Here is a 20,021-nt window from a genome sequence, read left to right as displayed (position 1 = left end):
ACTGAGAATCCTAATTCCCTACTGCTGTTTAGTAGAGTCTCCTCCACCTGCAGAAAAATCAACTCAAAGTAGGAGGTAGTTCTTGCCTCTACTTCACAGTCACCTAAATGAGAGATGAATGGTTGGGAGAGAAGTGGGAAATCAGGTTCTACATCTTCCATTTAAAAGTATTAACTAGCCTAAGATTGCTTAGATTATTTGCCATTGTTATGGTATTAGAATCCCTATCAACTGACTCTTTTCCTCCTTTCTTGTCAACCTACTTCATTACACATTCTTCCTGAGCATCTTCCAATCAATCTTCAGGTTTAATTACCATAAGTCAGAAATAAGGATGATTGCAGAAGTTGATTCCCAGCATCCTTGGTGACAGGAATATGTCTTTCTGGCTGTTAAAGAGTAATTGAATTGAAAGCCTCTGGGAACGATTAGAACCTGGAGCAGACACTTGCTGTCCTGAAACCCGTGCTGCCAGGAGGGGGAACCTGCTGCACATCCTTGAGAGAAAGCCAGACGCACAACTACATGAAGCCACAGCAGCCAAAAGTCAAAGGTGTCAGTCATCAGGCCTGCATTTTGGTTTGATGCTACTTCAGACGAGTTATAGACTTCCAAATGAGAACAGAAACATGTTCACATAGCTATTCGGCACAAATACTTTTAAAAACCCATCAATATTAAAGGCAAGGGGAAGATTAATGAAGGGAGGATTAAACCTTTCCAAGACCTGGCAAATTACATAAGCTGCGTGTTGGAGAGCGAACAGAAGGCTGCTTCTGCTTTGTGCCATCCTTCTGTCAGAGGTGGCTGATATACCTGTACCCGAGTAAGGCTCCCTAATTTATGATTTAATGATTATTGACCAAAGATTTCAGAAACTTATTTCAAAAATCCTGCTTTTTAATATAATACCACTGACAGTCTTTAGGCTCACGTGGCTTTCAAGAGGTGCGGTTTTCCCCCCGTCTTTTTACATTATAGGGAAGCAATGACACTAAAACACAGGGGCACACCCTTGCACCGGTTTTGTGTGACACCACTGGGCCACCGCAGCACCGGGAACTGCGGAGCGCCCTACACGGGTCCTGTGACGCTACGATTCCCATTCATATCGCTGATGCTCAGCACTGAGCCTCGCCAGGCCGCTGTGGAAACCCAGAGCCCTGGAAATCCAGCTGGCCCTCAGCGAGCAAACACTCCCCAAACTGGGGCTGAAGCGAGCATTAATACTGTTGCTGTAGCTGTCACCACACACAAGTGCCCCTGAGCAGACCCTGCAGACGGAGCCGAGCCCCGATGTCCGGGCTGCTGTGCACAGCGGAGCAGGGACCAGCGTCCCGCCCAGCGGGCTCGGCCGCAATCGCAGCCGCGCTCCCGCCGGGCCATCCCCGCGCACCTCCCAGCGCCGGCCCGTGACGCCGCCAGGCGCCGTCGGGAGCATCCCAGACACCGCCTACATTGCCCGGCAGCCCCGCGGCCCGCGGGAAGTGGCGTCCGGCCGCATCCGGGAGTGCGGATCTGCCGGAGCGTGTTCCGTGCCCGGTGCGGCGCTTGCGGTGGGTCGCGGCCGGGCCGGGAGCGGGAGCTCGGGAGGCGGCGGCTGCGGTCGCCCGTGTCCCGCAAACTGAGGCGCTTCTCTCCCCGCAGGTGCGGCCATGGCGGACTCCACGCAGAACGGGCCCATGGCAGGCGGGGCCGGCGGCGGGGCCGTGGTAAGGAGCTGCCGGAGCTGCCGGGCCTGGAGCCCGGGCCGGCCGCGGTGCTGCTCCGGCGGCGGGCGGGGGCTCCTGCGGGGGGGACGGCAGCGAGCACCGCTCGCCCGGGTGCGGGCAGGGGCGAGCAGCTTTCGCTTTCCGATCGAAAGCGTGTTGTTGGTGTGCCGCTGCTCTTGAAAATGGCTGAATTGAAAGTAATTCCGTGTGCTAGCATCTGTATTTCACAGAATCATAGAATATGTTGAGTTGAAAGGGACCCACAAGAATCACTGAGTCCAGCTCGTTGGCCCTGTACAGGACGCCCCAGAAGTCGCACTGTGTGCCTGAGAGCATTGTCCAAAGGCTTGTACTCTGTCAGGCTTGGTGCTGTGACCACTTCCCTGGGGAGCCAGTTCCAGTGCCCAAACACACTCTGGGTGAAAAACCTTTTCCTGATAATCTAACCTAGCCTTGACACAGCTTCATGCCATTTCTGTAGTTACCTTGTACATGTAAGATACGAAATCGTGTTATGAAGATGCTTGTAGGTTTCTGATCAATTCCATAGAGATGCACTAGACATATAGGGGAAAAGAGGATTCTTCAAAAGCTGGTCCAGATTTGGAAAAAAGTATGAACTCTATCAGAAGGAAGGAAGCTCTTGTTTAGATTCTGATGCACATAGAGCCAAAAGCATTCTGTCTTTCATTAGAGCCTTTAAGGCACTTTGACTATATCAGGACTGAGGAGGGCAGTGGTTAGGGAAGAGAGGTGCAGAATTGCTGTGAAAAGTTTTCTGCTTTTTCAAGGCCAGGAATATGTAAGCCAAAACGATGCCACTTTCCTTGTAATGTGGTTATGCTAGTTTTACCTGACCCTGTATTTTTTCCCCTTCAATTGGAAGAATTGTGGAGATTTAGCCTTAGGTTTGTACATTGAATTCTAAAAGAAACCTTGAAGCAAAAGTCGGTCAGGTCTGGAGACCCTACATGATAACATTTGTGAAGCTGACTGTTTAGTGAGGCATGTTTGGATAGAAAAACTATTTTTCTGGAATTTCTTACCACTGTATTTAATTGTAATGTACAAAGGAACCTCTTGGTTTTGAGGAAGCTGAACTATTTTTGATCTGGCTAGTAACATCATATGAGCCAAGTATTACAGAACAAAAAAAAAAAAAGCTTTCTGCTTCAAGGTATAATTTGCTTATATTTGAGGTTGGAGAAAGATTTGAAATTTAATAGAGTTGGGAAGAATGTTCATTGTATGCAAGTATTAAAATACCAACTTCTGGTGGGGCTGGTATTTTTTTTTCTTTTTTTTTTCTTTTCCAATGTAGCAATTTCTGATGGCTAACAAGTTGGATACAGCAATGTGGATTTCCCGCTTGTTCACGGTTTACTGCTCAGCTTTATTTGTCCTGCCTCTTCTAGGGTATGTACTGAAATATAAATATAAATATTATATACTGAAATATAAAATTAAATATTTACAAACAACTAGATTCTCTTTGCACGAAATTGTTTTTTCATGTAAGGTAAATTGCTGTTATTTGGGTTACTTAGATGCTTTTTGTCAGAATAGTTTATAGATTTTAGATTGGTTTAAAACACTTGTAGATGTGTTTGGAAAATATATTGAAAAAATGTAAAGTAGTGGTAAATGCATGTTTTTGTGTGTAAATGGAGTATTATATTGAGTTGTCTTAGGCACCTGCAGTAAAGTCAGTGTTAAACAGCGTTTGAGTTATTTTCTGGGAATAGTGCTTATGTACGATAACATAAATAAATACGTCAGGCATTGTTCAGTTGTGATGCAATTCTCGAAGGTAGAGCTTGGTTCTCATGGTAACATCTCCTCTGATGATTTGCAGGTTGCACGAAGCAGCAAGCTTTTACCAGCGTGCCTTGCTGGCAAATGCTCTCACCAGTGCCCTCCGACTACACCAAAGGCTACCGCACTTCCAGCTGAGCAGGGCTTTTCTGGCTCAGGCTTTGCTGGAGGACAGCTGCCATTACCTGTTGTACTCCCTTATCTTTGTGAATTCCTACCCTGTTACGAGTATCCTTGTCTTGTGTCATCCTGCTAATGTTTTTAAATATGTTAAAAACATGTTTCTTTTCATCACTTTTGCCATGATTTGAAAAGCTAGTTGAACTAGTTTGATATGTTTGCTATTTATAGAACATACTCTGTGTAAAATATGAGAGGCTTATGTTGATTGATCCATATTCAGTTTAATCAGCTCTATAATTAGAGCACTGCATTCTCTGTCTACTTAGACTTTCTTTTTTGAGGCTTAAATTTGGGGGATTTTATGACCAGCCTCCAGTGATATTTGGAGAAGATGGTATCTCATTTATTGCCATTGCAGGGTTTATACACGTCTTCTCACTGTAGTAGACATTCATCATGTAGACAGATAATTATTTAGTAGTAACTTTCTCAGATAAGTTATTAAACTGATAAAAGTCTGCAAAATTTGCTCCTGTGGATTGTCAAAGGTGACATGTCAGAGCTGACATTTCTTAACGCCACATGATATATGCGTAATGTCCTGCTCCTAAAATCCTTCTGGCAGAGAAATGTCAACATTCTTGCTCTGTAAAATCAGAATGGCTTGCAACTGCATGTTCTTTGGTAAAGAAATTAATTTTGTAGCATCTTTTAACCAAAGATATGACTACACATATTTCAGAGGTTTTGAGCAGTAAGCTCAGGTATGCCTTCTGTGCAGAGAGAACACATTTCAGTAGAAATGCGCTGCTGTCTCATGGTGTGTGTTATACTTTTGTATACTTGCAGACACCCATATTTTGAAGGTAATAAAACTGCATAGCAAAGAAGTGTAAGAAGCAGAAGGAAGAGTTATAAATATAGGTCATAGACTTAGACATATCTTCATCCAGTATAGGTCATTCCAGCCAAACTTTTGCAAAGATCCATCAAGCTGTCACTGGTGTAACATTATGGAGAAATGAAGCACTTGCACAGCCTGTAATTTTCCTTATGGCTTGCTTCAGTGAGTATTTTTCCAGTTCTGCTGTTCTCTTTGCTTCATGCTGCCACATACACAAAGAAGGTTCTTGATGTAAGTATGATATGTATGTGTTACAATGAATACAGTTAGTATTCTTGGGGTTTATAAACAGGTTTGAGTTGCAGCTCTGGTTTGGTTTTCTTTGGCCGAATTAGAGGAATTAGAGTGAAACTGTAATATAGAATCTCAGTTAATTATTTTTCTCACTAATTATTTTTCTTCAAATGTTTTTCTTTGAAGGAAACAAAATCTGTGGAACGATTAAGTTGAAACTTAAGACATGTCTTTTTCAAGCTAAACCATAGCCTCTGAATTTTACTGTTCTATTTCAGTAATAAAGTAACAAACTACAGGGTGAGACTAGCAAGCAAAATACTTGTCAGTTGGACTTGCTGCTCAATGCACTGCCTTGTGCATGTTAACATAACTCCAGGCTTTGGTGTTCCTGACTGGGCTGTCTTGCTATCATAGGCACTTCCTCCTAGTGGACTGAACAAGGCTCATGGCTGTCTCTGTGCAGTTGAACCTAAAATTGGTGGGTGAGGGAATTGCAACATCTGATGCTTTTAATTGAACTCTGTAAATTATGGAGTTCCAAGCCTCCCGTAGTTTTCCTTAGGATATTAATCTCAAAAGTGATGAAGTCTTAAAATGTTGAAATGGGTGGTAAATAGCAATTGTTTGCATTTTGTTTTCTCTGTACTTATGGAGATAGATGTAACTTTTATGTTTTCTGTAAATAATTTTTTCTTCTTTAAAGGCACGAAGTTCAAATAGTTTGCCCTTTTTGAGAAATCTGTTAGAGAAACTGAGTGCTAATCAACAGAATATTCTAAAATTCATTGCTTGCAATGAAATTTTCCTGATGCCAGCTACAGTTTTTATGCTCTTCAGGTAAGAATAATGGTAAATATTTAAATAATTAAAAACTTGCTACACAAGACTGCTTTTTGCAAATGAGTTCTCTGTGGCTCATAGTACTCCATTTGTATGGTTCTGGCTGACAGAGGCTTGAACTTCAAATAAAATTTAAGTGATTCTTGGGCTTCTTAAGGTGGTACATCCTGACATCAAAAGGCATTCACTATGATGTAACTGAGCACCAAAAAACCTTCCCTTTCATAGTGTGGGTGATGAGTCACATGGGAGATTTTCAGGCATGACACTTGAATTCGCCTACATTTCTATCAGCACATTGTTCAGTAAGTTTAATTTTGGTTCGTTTAGTAGAATATTAAGATCTTCAGCTTCACTAAAAATGAACTCTTATTTTTGACAATTAGATTCCTGAAATTTAAATGGCAAAGTTTCGTTATGCAAAAAGTGTGCAAGCAGGAGTAGGTTGCATTCTCTCCTATGCTGCTTCTGAGCAGTGACGCCTCTGGGTTTTTTTATTCCATTTGATTTTTCTTGCTGTGTTGCCTGTTGAAGTCATTTTAGGGATCTCAAACATGTTGAAATCCTGCTGAAGTTGTACAGGCATAATGACCTGCCAGTCACAGAAGTTTGGGTCATTGCCTTTTAATATTTGGAGAGGGAATGCAGCCTTTGTTCTATTTAAGTTATAGCATAGTGGGAACATTTCTCATGAGTGGTCTCATAAACAGCATAAAGGAGGCTTTACCTTCTTGGACAGGATGCATAATTTGTCTTTATCTTTTGATGTATCAGCTGAACATTTCAATGCTTCAGCCCTCAAGGATTGCATTGCATCTGAGACCACTTACCAGCTGACAGATACACTCTATCCAGTATCTGAAACTTCCAAGTGCTTTGAACTTAGTATAGCTTTTTTTTTTCCTTTTGCCTCTCTGTGGAGAATGTAGTATGTGAAATATTGCTGCTTGATATGTCATCTGGTAGATACTGAAGCTTGTAAAAGGTCATATGCCAAACTTAAAAATAATTGAATTGCTAAATGCAGCTATTGTGAGATTTTGTTCTTTAAATGTTGTAGCATATTAAATTGTTTGTCAGTGCTGTATAGGTTTCAAGATTTCCTCTTTCTTCCCTCTTGTAGCTCACTTTCACTTTATATTTTTCTTTTGGCTAAAGATGCTGCTAATACTTGAAGGAATTCTACTTACTGGAACTTACTTACCATCATGCCTAAATTCAAACATAATTTTTCAATAATGTGTTATTTAAAGTGGCTTCAGTCACTAAAACTTAGAGCATTTCTGTGCTTCACTGTGTATGGTTTGTGTGCTATGTTTCCACTATTTCACAGCACAGCTGTGTCAAACAGCAGTTTTGTGAAATACCAAAGCCTAATTTTACTGTAACTGAAATAACTGGATATTAGCTTGGCATTATAGTCTCATGATACATCTGTAATTGTCTGCAGTGTGTTCTGAGAAGTTTTGCAAAAGATGCTAGAAATAGGTCCAGATATTCAAAGTGCTGCAATTAGATGGAACAGGTCACTGTAACTGGAGTGCTTATGTCAGCCAGTTTCTGGGCTTACCAACGAGTGTTTTCTTGCTATGGAACACGTGTCCACCATCATTCCTGTAATTCTTTCCACACCACCAGAAATAAGGCATATAAAAACACTTCATAAATATAAAATCAATACTAAAAAATCTTTAACTGCTTCATTGAGCAGTTTTATTCTATAATGTTTCTGCATTTGTAAGTGTATAGTTATGTACTTTTGCTTGTCAGATCTAGATTTTCTGATCCAATATGACCCAAATCTTAACTTGTTTTTGAGCCCATGTAGTTTACTTGCTTTTCTTTAAAAGTTTTTCTTAAGAATTCCTTGGGTTTGGTGTTCTGTTTTGGATTTTTGCTTGTCACTAGTAATCTCTAGTGAACTATTCTCTTTCAGTGGACAAGGGAGTCTGCTGCAGCCATTCATCTACTACAGGTTTCTTACATTACGCTACTCCTCTCGGCGAAATCCGTACTGTCGGTAAGTGCTAAATTGATTTTGGAAGCTTGTGTTTAACTGCATGGTGCTTAGGCATTCAGAAACTTGTCATTCTAAAATGAATTCAGAACTCATAATACTCTGTCTGTAAATGGCAGTTATAGAATATGAAATACACCTGGATGCTAAATAAAACATGGTTGGTTAAAGGTTAGATTTATTTCATATAAGTGATCAGAAAAGTACCACCATTCTTGAATGGTAGCTTTCAGAACATGCTTGTGTAATTAAAACTACACTTTGGGAATAGAAGTCTTTCTTATCAGAGAGATATCCTTATTTTTAGATTCTAGGTAGCACTTAAAAACTTGTGTAATAATGAGAGAAAAAAGTTTCTGTGGATGATATTAAACATGTTCATTACCATCTTTAGTTAAATCCATAAATAAAGCTAATTGTATTTGAAATAAAACCTTACTGATTTTGACAGTTGGTCAAGCTTTAGACTTTATTGCTTTAGACTTTGAAATCATAAATATTCCTATAAGTGTTTACTCAGGTGAGTGCTTTTTAGAAATTTTCTTATGAGCATTTCCTAGTGTAAGATTTTGTGAATAGACTTTCCAGTCTACTGGATCAGAAAATGGCTTGCTAGAGTGCCAAGAGTGGCTTTGGCTGCCACGATATGCAAAGACAAGTATGAGAATCATAAATTTAATTGTCTTCTATTCCCTATTTTTGTAAGAAATCAATTGTTCCATCCTACTACATATATTTATTTTTAACAACACCAACAACATCTATGAAGTTGCTCTACTACTTTGGTATCTAAAAATAATTTAGGCTGTACAGTACTAAAATTGACATTCAGTAGAACTAGTTTATCCAAAAGCTTCTGCTGGCATTTTTGTAGTTTTAAGGGAAATTGGTGCCAAGGGTTTTACTTCTCATGTATGTCTTCTAATAGTTGCTTCTGCAGTGCAGGGTTCTTGGATATTGCCAAGAAGTAGCACAAACACAATAGCCTCCCAGCTCCTTACACTATTTGTGATAAAGCATTTTCCCCTTTTCTCTTTTTTGTAGTGCTTGTGTAGCTTTTATAGTCTTTTGTTTTGTTTTGTTTTTTGTTTTTTTCTTGAAGCTGGAATTTTTCTGCTGTCTCTAGCTCAGTAACTTCCAGCTGAGGATAGAGTTAGTTGAAATGTTAATGTTTAAAAGTCAAGAATTCTGAAGCTCTTGGAAGCAGTACTGAGTTGGTCTAAGGAATTTAACTTAAAATGTGTGAGTATGATATTGAGAAGTTAATGAAAAAGATATATGTGGATAGTACTTCTGATAAATGCTGTAGGATTTTAAAACTGATTTTTATCTTTAAATCTGATTTTTCAGGACTCTCTTCACCGAGCTCAGGATTGTTGTTGAACACTTAATAACGAAGCCCTCGTGCCCTGTTTTTGTAAGAAGACTATGCCTCAGTGGCATTTCCTTTATAAGCAGATTGGCACCAACTGTTGCATAGCCAAATTCAGGCACTCGTGTTTTGTGAACATTATGAGCAGCTGGCACTTCTGCTGATGATTGGAAATTCCTGGTTTTACACTGATTTCACTCCAGGCTGTATAAAAATACATAAATGCTTTTCTTGGAGATAATATGAAATTTAGCATATCAAAAACAAATAATAGAAACTTAAATTAACCGTGCTGTATTGTTAAATGATGAAAAAAATTAGCTGCATCCTACCTAAAGATGCCCTATCATACGAGTTTGTTGTTTTGTTTTGTTTTTTTAAATCAAGGATTGTTTGAGATTGATTGAAAATTATTATAAGAGATCTGTGCTCTCTAGGTTTATGTTAGTTGGAACTATAGCTACTTTAGGATGTCTCCAGTGGATAGCAGTTGATACATATACCTATGCAGTACACTTTGGACAGTATTCTTCTGCTTACTAAATGTATCTGTAGAACTATTTTGTCCAATTTGCTAGATTCAGTGTGGAAATATGGCTCACTTTGAAGTTAACACAAGGGATTAAAATCTATCCAGCTGACAGAGATAACACTCCTTTGTGAAGGAGAGGCTATTTTTATTCATAATACTTTAAAAGAACTCTCCCATGTTTCTACCTTGTGACATGATCTTACGTTATGCGGTTGGAAGAAATACTAAGACTGTTTTCTTGTCATAACAAGTTGTTTTACCAAGCCAAACTGCTGACCTGTAGGATTTTAAGACTAAGATGCAATGCTTAAACTTTTAACCATGTCTCAAATGAACTAATCAATGTTCATGAAGTAACATTTGCAGTCATTGCAGATTTGATCGTGTGTCCACACATATGTGAGACTGCAGTAATTGAAGCATGTTAGCATTTTAGAAAATTAATCTGTAGGTACCTCTGTATAAATTGTTATTCCAGTTTCTGAGACCCTCATTGTGATGAGAAATTTGCATAAGGAATTGCACCTGTTTAGGCAGCTTCTGAAACAAATGGGTGTAGGATTTCTTGGCATAAATCCATCTGATGACTGATCTGAAGCCAGTGTCATGACTACAGAAATGAATATTAAATCAAGTGCATAAATTAATAACACTGGTTATGCATTCACCCAGCAGCTGAAGGGTAGGTCATGGAAAAATAATACTGTGTGAACACAACTTCTTGCCAGAAATTCAAGGCAAAATATTTGCCGAATTTTCTGTAGTTAGTGTTAGTATTCTAATTGCATAAAGAGCTTTCATTGGCCTTTTGTAAAATTCTGTAGCACTCAAATATTCTTCCACAGTCAGAGAAACTTTATGAGAAAACAGTTTCAAAAGCAGTCTTGAAGCAAAGTATTTTGCTGTGACTATTGAGTTTGTGATATGGATATCATTCCAACTTTCCAGTTGTGTTAGTTTTTAGATCAGAGCTATGTATTTATGAACTTACTTCGTTTTTTTTGCTCAACCTCTTGGTACTGATGAACCATTTGGTAATTGAATATGATATTCTTTGACTACTTGTCTTGCTCTCTGAATGTGATTAGCTGTTTATAGAATACTTGCACACTGCAGAAGCAACTGCATGCAGTTAATGCTCTACAGCTGCTAAAGACTTGCAATGAGATTGATTATGTGTATATCCTGTAATTTGAGGATTTGATAAAAACTAAAATTTCTACTGCAATAAAAGGAGTGTTAAATGTAACTTGCTAGGCTCTTCAGGCTCATTTTCTCTCTTTAACACAGCTTACTGATGCTTGAACCTGGAAGTTGAGCAGAATGCTGTCCTGTGTGTATGTGTACGTGTTTTTATATTCCCACTGCTGCTTCTGAATTGGCATATAATGTCTTGTGCATTTCTAAATTATAGGGAATTTTTGCCTTCTAAAGTGCAAAAATTTATGACTTTTCCTTCAAAATCTAACCCAAGAATAAGCACTGCAACGATGGTATCTAATCAGAGAAAAGTCTAGACCTACTTACTACTGTTTCAGTTTCTCAGCACGATTCTAGACCCTCTGTCATGTTGCATGATGTGTTTTCTGAATGGTGACATCAGATTCTCTTCAGCTGTTGGCACCACTGCGATGTAAAAATGAATTTGGTCATCTAAGTTGATCCCCCATCCTGGAATTGGAAGGCAAATAAATCTGTAATTGCAGTAAGCAAAATAACATGTTACTTCTGAGCAAATTTTTGTGGTCTGACTGCTGTTATGGGTGCATTCTAGTGTTCCTTAATTGTATGGTGGTACAAAATTAGAGAGGAGTCTAAACTGGATCCAGTGTAATGCAGCTGTAACTGAAGGATGCTAAATAGAGATCCAACTCAATGAATGCAGGAGGAGGATTAAAAGGAGTAAGTGAATGACAATGCTGTGAGTAAAGAGTTGGAAGACTCTTTGCTGTGAAGTAGAACTTAACCAAGAGGAGGAAGTTCCATAAAAGGGATTTGATTTGGTTTTGCTAGTAGCATATTCTTAACTTTGCTTGACAAAAGAGCAGCTTGTGGCCTGGTAAAACTTACTTCTCTTATGTGCCGAGAAAACATGGAACAACGTTGTAAGAATAATGTTTAAGCCAAATAAATAGGGCAACTGACCTGTGCTCTGCATTAACTTTGATTTTTACTGTAGCCTCTCAGCTGCCTAAGTGATACCATCGAGTTTCCTCAGTGCTGGCAAAAGCATGCTATCCTTGAGCCTGCTTCCTCACCACAGTTTGTGACTGTTTCTATTCTAATGAGTAAATTAAATGTAAAATGCTGGTAGTTTCCTGTTAGCTTGAGGGGTTTTTTTTGGTGAAGGGAGCTGTATGTTCATGCTGCTATGCTGTCAACAGCTAGCTGTGATGCAGAGGCTGTGACAGAAGTCTGTGATTGTTGAGAAATTCTGCAACTGACCATAAAGTGCCTGCCAATCCCAAAATGAAGCAGAGGAGTTTTTGTATTACTGAAAGGTTTCCTACCTAATGTGATAACTGTTTCCACTGGCATAAATCATACTGCTCATTGCTTTTTGTCTTCTTGGCTTTCATATGTTAACAGTGTTTGACAGATTCTGTGGGTAGACCAACCCCTTGCTCTGCACGAGCTTTCTGTAGAAGTGATGCTCCAGCTTGACACCTGTCTGTTTTCATATGTAGATAAAGTATCAGGAGCCATTGGGTCTGTTGGAGCAGCTAATGCCAGTTAGGAATTCTTACACACAAAGTAACTCACCAATACATCCATGCTCTCCTTTATTGCTTTTTATTTCATTTTATACATATATTGTCGTTTCTGTGCTGTCAGTTTTATGTTTTGCTCCTTTATTTGGTGGGCGTTTAATTGGAGCAATATCTGTGAATGTTGTAAGGATTTAAATAAAAATTATTATGAGCCACTATTTCTTCAAACAGTTTTGGAGCTGCTAACTATGTATGTGATTGTACTGTCCAAACAAATAACATGGCCAATTATTTTGTACAGTCTGTGTTAGACCCTTTTACCATTAGGCACCTGTATTGCAACATCTGCTGTACAGATGCTGTGTTTATTAAGGAAGTTCTTACCCATTTTAAAGACAGGAATGGAGACAAGGAAGGAAGGAGCACTTGCCTGATGTAGGAGTTCTGGCAGAGTAGGAAATAGAAAAGAGTTGGACAAGTGCCCAGATGAAATTGATTTGTTTCTGCTCTACATATAACTTGTTAGTCCTGCTCCTAAAATTATTGTAACTGTGGTCTTAAATACTTTAAAAAGTACTGTACCTTACCTTGCTCAGATAAAAAGTGCTGTACTTTACAGTGCTCAGATTAAGGGTAAAGAAGATAGTGTGCTAGAACAACACGTGCTTTCAAAGTCAAAATTGATTTTCACGTGCAGTGCTAGGTGTGGCCCTTGTATTATCATCTCTGACAAAAAATTAGCATTAGGAGCAGAATAAGATCCTGAACCCTTAATGTACTAGATGGTAGTAGGGTATGCTAATCTGTTTTAATTGTCTATAATTTTTAATTGCTGTCATACACCTATTTGTGATTAAACTATATATATATATATATATATATATATACACTGAAATTGGTTAGTGTATCTTTATATTGTAACTTCTGTAGTGCTGTAATTTTCTTAAAGTCACAGGAACAGTCAGGCCTTGCTGTTTTAAATCAGCTTTTAAGGACAGAACCTTAAGCAATTCTTTATTCCAAAGATGGAAAGATATCAGTATGGATAGTGTAATAGAATTTAATCTTGAATATGGATTCAAAAATCTTTTTCATAAAATCTCAGCATTTCTTTTTAACTTCTCTGCAGAAGCTAGCTCTGTGATAATGGCAGATGTTGTGCAGGTAAGGGAGTTTCATTGCTTAGTTCTGTGCCATCCAGATGGTATAAACTTTTAAAATTAATTGAAAAATTCATCTTTTACTTGTATTCAAGGACTGAGGCATAAAATGCTAATGTAAGGGCTCAGAGGGGAAATATAGTTCTCCTGCATATTTGAGAAAATGTGAAGCCCTTTCAAGAAAATCTAATAAACATAATAATCGCAGGCTGCTGACACTAAGGAAAAAGCACCTCATTCGCTCTTTCTTTTATGCAGCGATTTACTGGTCCCTACTGATTTTCAAATTGGATCACTGCATTAAATTATCCATACCAGTACCTGTGAAAGAAAGCACTGGGATCCATATTTGTTCAGTGCTGTGCTTAAATCAGCAAGAATGATAAATTTGATGGTATGAAATTGGAAATACCAAGGGCTTCTCTCAGTGAATGAGCAAGTAGTTCCATTTGTAATTTATTGTGACCCTTTTCCACTGTATGTGCTTTGTATGTCAAATATTTATTTTGAAACAAATTAAATAGTTTTCTGTATTGATACCTATTGTTTTGTTGATGTTCTTGAAATCAAACTGTGTATTGCTTCTGGATTTTAAATATTACCAGTGTGTGTTGCACTTAAGTTCAGATCTCTGAGTGAGTTTGAGTTACTGACCAACAGCTTTGTGTTAAGTCTTCCAGGTGCATGTTGGGTGTTGGGTTTTTTTGTGTGTTTAGAATAATGCAGAATGCAGTGAGCTACTGCAACACCTCATTTACTTTTTCTAGAGAAACAGGAAGATTAAGGTGTATACCAAAACAAAAAAAAAAAAGAGCTGATCCCTGCCTTTAATTCTTGGAACTATTCTGCTTTATATCTGGCATAGATAATACCAAGTCCTATGGAAAAAAATCTACCTATGTGCCCAGTCTACTGCCATATTTTCAGTGCAGGTGTTAGCAGAGAAATTTGTATACCTGTGTTTTGGCTTGAGGAAACTGCTTTCCCTGAACAAGTGCAGATAATGGTATTTTCATTTGTTATGTGTCTCCCTATGAATATTCACTCACATTACTTTGCCAGTGTTAAAAGTATGTTAGATGAAGATGATGCATGAGTTCTGATATTTCACAGGAAAATGAAGCTGAAAATCAGAAATTGTAAAAGATGCAGGACTAGATTATCTGTAAGATTTAAAGCAGTATCAACTATAGTTTTCATGAAAGTAGAAATGCAATAGAAAAAGAAGGTAGAAGAATGGAGAGAAAAATAATGAGAACACAGAAAATCACAGAATCATAGAATATACTGAATTAGAAGGGACCAATCAGGACCAATGAGCAAGTCCAGCTCCTGGCCCTACGCAGGACACTCCAAGAGTCACACCAGTTCTCTGATACAAAGATGTCTGGAAATCCTGTTGGATGCTCTGTTGCTTTCACAAACCCCATTTCACCTTTCATGGTTTCATGCCATCAGTATCCTCTGGATAGTACTTAAATTTCCAAGTAAATGATGTATAATTTATTCTCCATTAAAATACTGTTGAAATAGCCACACTGTACAGGAGCAGACAGTCAACCGTGATTACTTAAAATGGAAAACAGCTGCAGTGGAATTATGTGATCTCTTATTATGTTTGAAAGTTCTGCAGTGAAAAAGTAAAGAAAGAAATAATCTGGGCTTCTTGGCCCTTTTTTTTGTTTGTTTGTTTTTGTTTTTCTCTTTCCATGTTGCTTTGCTATATTTTTCTTTGCAATCTGGGGTAAAAACCTTGTATGTGCAATTCATGAGTTTTGTCCTGATGTATGTTTGCATAGAACACGATATAACTTAGTTTTAAGTTATAACACGAGGTAACTTAGTATTTTAACACTTTGGGATTTATTTTTTTTAAATCTAGAAAATCTGACCAAATGGATGTCTACGATCCCTTTCAACATACTTTCTGCTGTAACAACTTCAGTTATGTTCTGACTAAAGCACAACAAAAATAATTGTGAATCCTTTCAGTGATAAGGCTTAAATCAAATCCATGGATGAAAAGTTTTTTGTAATGGTAGATGGAAATCTGAGGTTGACTTTCTGAATTTTCATGTCTAGTGGCATTTTCAGCTGTGTAACTGTATAATACATAGAAACATTGAAGACTTAGAAAACTACAGGTACAGCAACAAGCATCAAGTTCAGCATGTGTTTGAGCATCCAATGGCTCTATTCACATTTCTAATTATCTCACATTTTTTAACATCACTCTGGGGCAGAGGTAAGATGTTCAGTTGCATAATATGTATGTACTGTGAATGGATGATGTGTATATATACTTACAGCAGTAGAAAAATGACTAAATAAAATGTAGTACTTCGGGGTTTTTTCCCACTTTTTGGAAATGGTAATACACTTCACACTTCATGATGAAACAGCCTCTTCCCGTCCTCTGGCATCCTTCTCTCTTTCCCTTACATTTGCAAGGGAAATAGTTGTTAAAGAAGATTGTTGCACTGCACAGGTGTTTCTAATATACTGCCTTTATGCACTTGGAAACTACTAATTGAGGTTATTTCACATTCTTGTAATTCTTTTTTTGTTCCTTACAAGCAAAAGAATCAAGCTGCTTTTAAGCTGGTCCTTGCTTGGTTCATGCTAGAAATTATAGGACAAGGAGCAAGAGACTGGAACTGATTAAAGAAGCTTCCTCCAGTCCTGTGTTCTTATGCATGTCTGTATATTACTGTAGAGAATGAGTAGTTGTTTCAGTATTTTATGTATTATGTACCTAGTATTGTTTTTAAGAGTTTTAAGCTAGCTTTCTTGCTTTTGGATGAAGGTAAGTGCTGCTAACCTTAAGAGTTCTTCTTCCTTACTCAGAGGCTGGAAATTTTATTTGATTGTATGATTTGTCTATTTGAAATGAAATTGAATTCTTCCTCCATGTGCTAATTTTATTCCAAACCACTGACCTCTAGTGGCTGGTTTGCAACTAGGAAGCTAAACATTTTAGTAATGTAATGTGCTCCTCCCGAGTCTATTGGCTACAGGAAAGTAATTTCCAGTTTAAATTTCTCAGGAGAATAAGCCTCTTCAGGACTTACTGTCCTTTGGCAGTTACTAGCTGCTGCTGGGGTTGAACTGTCTTGTTGAGGACTGCTGCCCCCAGTTTAAGAAACTGCAGACTGCTGATACTAAGGTGAATGAACTGCATGTGAATAACTGGAAACACTTATCCATGTGCTGGAAATGAAAATATTTACTTTTGTTTTATATAGATCTTTGACCTAATGACCATGAAATGGCTTTACAGAGCTGCATGACTCAGAGTGATGTTATGCAAGCTTCTGAAGATGCACCATTCCCTGCTTCAGAAGAGTGATTCCCCTCGTGCACCTGCCTGTCACAAAATATTGTCTCATTTTCTGTGAATTTAAATGGTTTCCCTGAAAAAGGCTGTTTGGGATCACTGGACATTATATATTCACACTTTTTTTCTACTATTGGTATGTCGCTGCTTTGTGTTAACTGTATATGTGTAGGATCATAAAAGGTACAAAAATCAAAAGTCTTTCCCTTTTCATTTTTTCCCCTTGCTATGCTATATAAGAGACCCACAAGGCAGGATATGATGGAAGTCCTGAAGAGTAATTTAAACTATATTAAGTCAATATCATCAGCTCTTCCAGTGGATCTGGGAACATTGCAAGTCTCTCTCCACTGTATGAACTTGAAATTGTTAATGAATTTCAGATTAAAAAATATTCAAATTTGCTTTATATTACTTCGTTTTTCATACAAGGAACACTAAAAATCCTTCATTTCTTATTAGGCTTTACATATCACATATTTCTTGCTAGATAGTAATACTGGAGAACCATGATGGACTGTTGTAGCTAGAGTAGTACAGTCAGTTACTGAGTTACTTTAAATAAACAGGGATGAGGAAAAAAGTTTTCAAAGACCTATATTTCAATCCAGTCACCTGTCTTTCCTGGTCTGCAACCAGTTCTATGTAAACTTTTGAAGTGTCTCCATAAAACAGGATCTAAATCTTAAAAGGTTGTAACCATAGTCCCTGTTCTTCCTGAAGACCTGGTAAGGCAACTTAACCCTATAATTTTTTGTAGGCAAGGTAATATGCTGTATAAAAAAGGGTTCTAGAGTTTTTGCAAAAGAAGGCCTGAGGAAATGACTGATATGGTAGCAAGTCTTCCCCCTCTTACGAGCAACATACCAAGATCTTCACACAACTGTCCCCTAGACAGAGGTTCAGGTGGCACAAAAGACATGTACAAGCATGGTATATAGAAATAATATTTTTATCAGTTTAGCATTTAGCAACTTGAATGTAAATGAGACTTTTTTTTTTTTACTAACTTGATTTTATGAAATACAGGCTTAAAGTAGCCAGTTTGGATGTCCTGAAATACCATGTAATTTAGGATGTTTCTCTGTTCATTGCTAGTGATTGATAACTAGTGGTTGAGATGCTCATAAATAAGGTTGATATTTTTTTCTTAGGATGATGCAGCTGCATGCCAGGAGTTTTGGTACTTCATTAGCAATTGCTTTATGTGTACTTGGCTGTCCCATGCAGAGTAGGCTGTTATTGATGCTCTTTTATTTGCTGTTTGTCTCCATTAGTTTTCAGTGTTTGCCAATATAAAGGGTCATGCACAGCAGCTGATTGTGTAAATCCTGGTTGATCACCACACTTAGTATCTATTAATCTGTCTATGATATTCCAGTTTTATTCTTTTCCTTCCTGTTTCATACTTACACTGCCAAAACCTGACACAAATTGAGTTATTCAGATGGTTAAAAGAATATGAAATAGTTAGTGGTTCTCTTTGGTTTTAGAGAAGAAACAATAAACCTAAACTTAGCATCTCTTCTGGAGTATAGCAGTGACTCTTCAGGTACAAATGTTTCAAGAATTTCTATATGCTTTCAAACATCTTTATGTAGGGGAAAAAACTAGGGACTCTTAACCTTCTTTTTCTTTTTTTACTGTTAGGCTCTTGCTAAAATAACAAGCAGCCAGCAAATATATCAGCTGCATGTTATACTCCAACATTGACCTCACCTGTGCTACTTTACAACTTGCAGTCAATTTAGTATTTAACTCCAGCGCTGTACATCTGGTATTTAATGACACAGCATCTGTTGCAATGCTTCTGATTCATTTGGTATGGCTGCAATTGTACTTCTGGGAGGATGAGTGTTAATTATTCTGTGGAAGTATATTCTACCTCAATCTGCCTCCCTTGGGCTTCTAGGAAAACTTGTTTTGGCAATGCTGCTCACTAGGCAGCCGGTAAAGATGTGCCAACAAACTTTGTTTTAAAATCTAATTGTGTATGTTAAAGACAGGCACCGTAATAGCCCCTCCTCAGTGATCAAATGCTTTGTGGATTATCAGGTACATTCATTATCCAAATTCCCTGTCAACCTAACTTCTGGTGAGCTCCCATGTTCCTCCCAGTGTGCAAATGAAGACAAGGAAGCCTGAGACATTTTCTCAGTCATGTAAATCAGTATCAAAGCTATACTGGAAAAAAACCTTTTTATAAAAAAGACTGTAATACAGTGCCAGTGGGGCTGATTACAGGCATGGTCCTGAGCCAGGCTGTAGGTCAGCAGGGCAGGAGGTGTCACAGCTGGGTACAGCAGCCCTTACAACCCTGGAGTACAGGATCAGCCACATGACACTCTCCCTGGAGGAAGATATCATTTAAAATCTCATTTTATCAGCACTGATCTGGGAAGTGCATTTTAGGGGATGTCTTAGGCTAGGGGACCACATTTTCATCTAGAAATCATGCAAACAGATTAGTGTACATACTTTAATGTTGTCTATGTCCAGGGAAAGGAAAGGAAAGGTGAAGGATTTGGACCACAAATCTTGTGGGGAATTTTTGAGGGGGCTGGGGGTATTTATCCTGGAGGAAAGGAGGCTCAGGGGACACCTTACCATTCTCTACAAATGTCTGAAAGGAGGTGTAGCCAGGTACGAGTCTTTCAGGTAGCAAGTGACAGGAGGAGGAGACAGTCTGAAGCTGGGCCAGGGAAAACTTAGATTGGACATCAGGAAGAATTTCTTCATAGGAAGGGTCACCAGACATTGGAATGGGCTGTCCAGGGGGGTGGTGCAGCCACCATCCCTGGAGGTGTTCGAGAAAAGACTGGCTGTGACATGGTCTAGTCGACAAGGCGTTCGGTCATAGATTGAACTCGATGACCTCGGAGGTCCTTTCAACCTAATTATTTCGGTGACCCTATTAAAACATTCTCTAATGTATGTTTCACCTTTGCTAAGCAATTCAACGCGCGTACGTCTGTTACTCGTAGCCGTATGCATTACCCTCCACCAGGCACGGTAACAGAGCAGGGGCTGCCCCCGAGCTGCTGCAGCCGGGGCCCAGCCGCTCCCCGGGCCAGGCGCAGGCGCGGCGGGCGGGGCGGGTGAGTCAGCGCGGCCCCGCGGTGCCCCCGCACATCCGGGTGCCGCGGCGCCGCCCACCGCCGGCCTCCGGCCACCACTGCCGCCGCCCGGGGCCAGCGGGGCTCCGCCGCAGCCGCGCCGGCCTCCGCCGATGCGAATCGCCGCCCGCCTGCCGGCCGCTGC

At 39.0% G+C, this 20,021-nt stretch overlaps 1 protein-coding gene across 2 annotated transcripts; it reads left to right on the top strand.

Annotated features, from left to right (window-relative positions):
- The first annotated feature begins 1,475 nt into the window (after window positions 1–1,475).
- Window positions 1,476–10,801, top strand: TMEM33 (transmembrane protein 33). 2 transcript variants are annotated; one of them, XM_058024213.1, is made up of 8 exons: window positions 1,476–1,556; window positions 1,648–1,712; window positions 3,034–3,128; window positions 3,568–3,755; window positions 4,718–4,785; window positions 5,495–5,628; window positions 7,568–7,651; window positions 8,999–10,801. In XM_058024213.1, the coding sequence occupies exons 2-8, from the start codon at window positions 1,656–1,658 to the stop codon at window positions 9,126–9,128; spliced, it is 756 nt and encodes a 251-aa protein (XP_057880196.1). In that variant the 5' UTR covers window positions 1,476–1,556; window positions 1,648–1,655; the 3' UTR covers window positions 9,129–10,801. The 2 variants fall into 2 exon arrangements, with proteins under 2 accessions (XP_057880196.1, XP_057880197.1); XM_058024214.1 differs by having other exon boundaries at window positions 1,524–1,542.
- The last annotated feature ends 9,220 nt before the right edge of the window (window positions 10,802–20,021 follow it).

The sequence above is a fragment of the Melospiza georgiana genome, chromosome 5 (genome assembly GCF_028018845.1).
Source record: "Melospiza georgiana isolate bMelGeo1 chromosome 5, bMelGeo1.pri, whole genome shotgun sequence".
NCBI lineage: Eukaryota > Metazoa > Chordata > Aves > Passeriformes > Passerellidae > Melospiza > Melospiza georgiana.
The sequence above is the reverse complement of the archived record's forward strand: the minus strand, read 5'-3'. Positions and strand labels throughout refer to the sequence as shown.